Consider the following 1,601-nt stretch of genomic DNA (forward strand, 5'->3'; position numbering starts at 1 on the left):
ACAGTAAACAGAAAATGCTTAGTCAGCAACTGTTCCTGCAACATTAAAGGTGAAATGTAAATAGGCACAGTGCCAGCCTCGAGATAAGTTTGATAGTATCATCATCGCACATATCTGCAAGTGTGCGTGCACCAAAGTCTCAGTTAGCTGAATGAAATACAGGCTTTTGGCATAACTGAAACTCTTGAACAGGCAATGTGTTCAGCATCTGCTGCCCAAAACTCTAGGAAAAAATAAAGCTTGCTACTCAGGAAGTATTAATATCAATTGAATTTATTACAATTTACTAAGCTCCAAGGCACATTACAGTGTTCTGTTAACTACAGAAATGTATAAAGGACAAACAGAGCATGTTTTCCATGTACAGCATTTTGCTCTACTGTTCAAAAGCATCCGTGCATCAATAAAGCAAAAACAAAAAACACATGAAGATTAAAAACGTTCAGATCAATAGAAACAAACTGAAACATTTTCCTTACAAACTTGCAACGAAAAAACACCCCCCGACCACCCCCGCCTTTTTTTTTTTTTCGCCAACGAAAAAACGAAAACAGAAAGAAAGAAAGTGAAGGACTAACACTCAGGGCTTGTAAAACATAAGCTGTCACCATTTTTTGTAGCAATTTTTTTTTTTTTAGGCATCAACACTGGCCTTGGCAAAAAAAAAATGTATTTTTTTCTTTTTTCTTCTTCTTCTTCTTCTGTCAGAGAAGTGCATACATTTACAAAAATACACACCAGCAGCAGGTAATCGCTAAGGGCTATTAACTGTGTACCTAGCCAACACACTGCCAAAGAAATGAGACCAGGGCTTATGGAGTAACCAAACAATATTATATTCTGTTTAACAAAAACCAGCTCTATCCTTCAAATGAAGAAGAGTACATACCTTTGTTTCAAAATATAGAAACGTACGACGAAAATAATGTCTATACATCAGACTAACTTTGTTGCAGTCCGTTATATTCACAATTCTACAGGTTCAGGAGCCTGGAGGGAGGGGCTGGGCGGCCTAGTTCAAGGGTCTCTCTCCTTTTTCACTTTCACGTCCCCAGCTAAAATGGTGGCGATCTCGCCCTGCATAAACGCCCAAGGCACGTTGGAACCGACGAGGGGGCATTTCTCTCCGCTGGGGCAGTAGACCTCGCCCGTGGCCCCCTGGGCCTTGATGCTCTCTCGGGAGCAGGGGAAGCAGAACTTGTGGCTGGGCACGGACGGGCACTGCACGAAGTGCGTGTCCTCCAAGCGTTCGTGGCAGATGGTGCAGCAGAGCGGGCCGCTGTTGGCCATGGGCGAGTCGGGAATGTTTTGGGGGTGCACGGGGTCCATGCCAGGGTGGGCGCTAGGGGGAGGGGGGGCCACCTGCAGGTTCATGTCGCCGTTGCGCGAGGCCAGGCGGCGCTGGCCGGGCACCGAGGCGGGGGACACGGGGCTGCTGCTGTTCCGGCGGCCGGCCGTGGTGGAGTGCACTGAGCTGCCGTCCTTGGGCGAGTGCGCCGTGCCCAGCGTGTCGGCCACCGACATGAGCGCCGCCATGGGCGACTGCCCGTTCTGCGGGGCCGCCTCGGGCGGCGTGGTCCGGTTGGGGTGCGGGCCCAGCG

At 48.9% G+C, this 1,601-nt stretch overlaps 1 protein-coding gene across 1 annotated transcript; it reads right to left on the reverse strand.

Annotated features, from left to right (window-relative positions):
• Positions 1 to 255: 255 nt before the first annotated feature.
• IRF2BPL (interferon regulatory factor 2 binding protein like) lies at positions 256 to 1,595 on the reverse strand. The gene has a single exon (XM_019552183.1). It carries the CDS (start codon positions 1,534 to 1,536, stop codon positions 1,018 to 1,020), a length of 519 nt encoding a protein of 172 aa, XP_019407728.1. The 5' UTR covers positions 1,537 to 1,595; the 3' UTR covers positions 256 to 1,017.
• Positions 1,596 to 1,601: the final 6 nt, after the last annotated feature.

This window comes from Crocodylus porosus, unplaced genomic scaffold, assembly GCF_001723895.1.
Source record: "Crocodylus porosus isolate Cpor-Errol unplaced genomic scaffold, CroPor_comp1, whole genome shotgun sequence".
In the NCBI taxonomy this organism is placed as follows: domain Eukaryota; kingdom Metazoa; phylum Chordata; order Crocodylia; family Crocodylidae; genus Crocodylus; species Crocodylus porosus.

Bases quoted from the DNA above. Each gene is read 5' to 3' on its own strand.
- IRF2BPL (XM_019552183.1), bottom strand. From the start codon at position 1,536: ATGGCGGCGCTCATGTCGGTGGCCGACACGCTGGGCACGGCGCACTCG.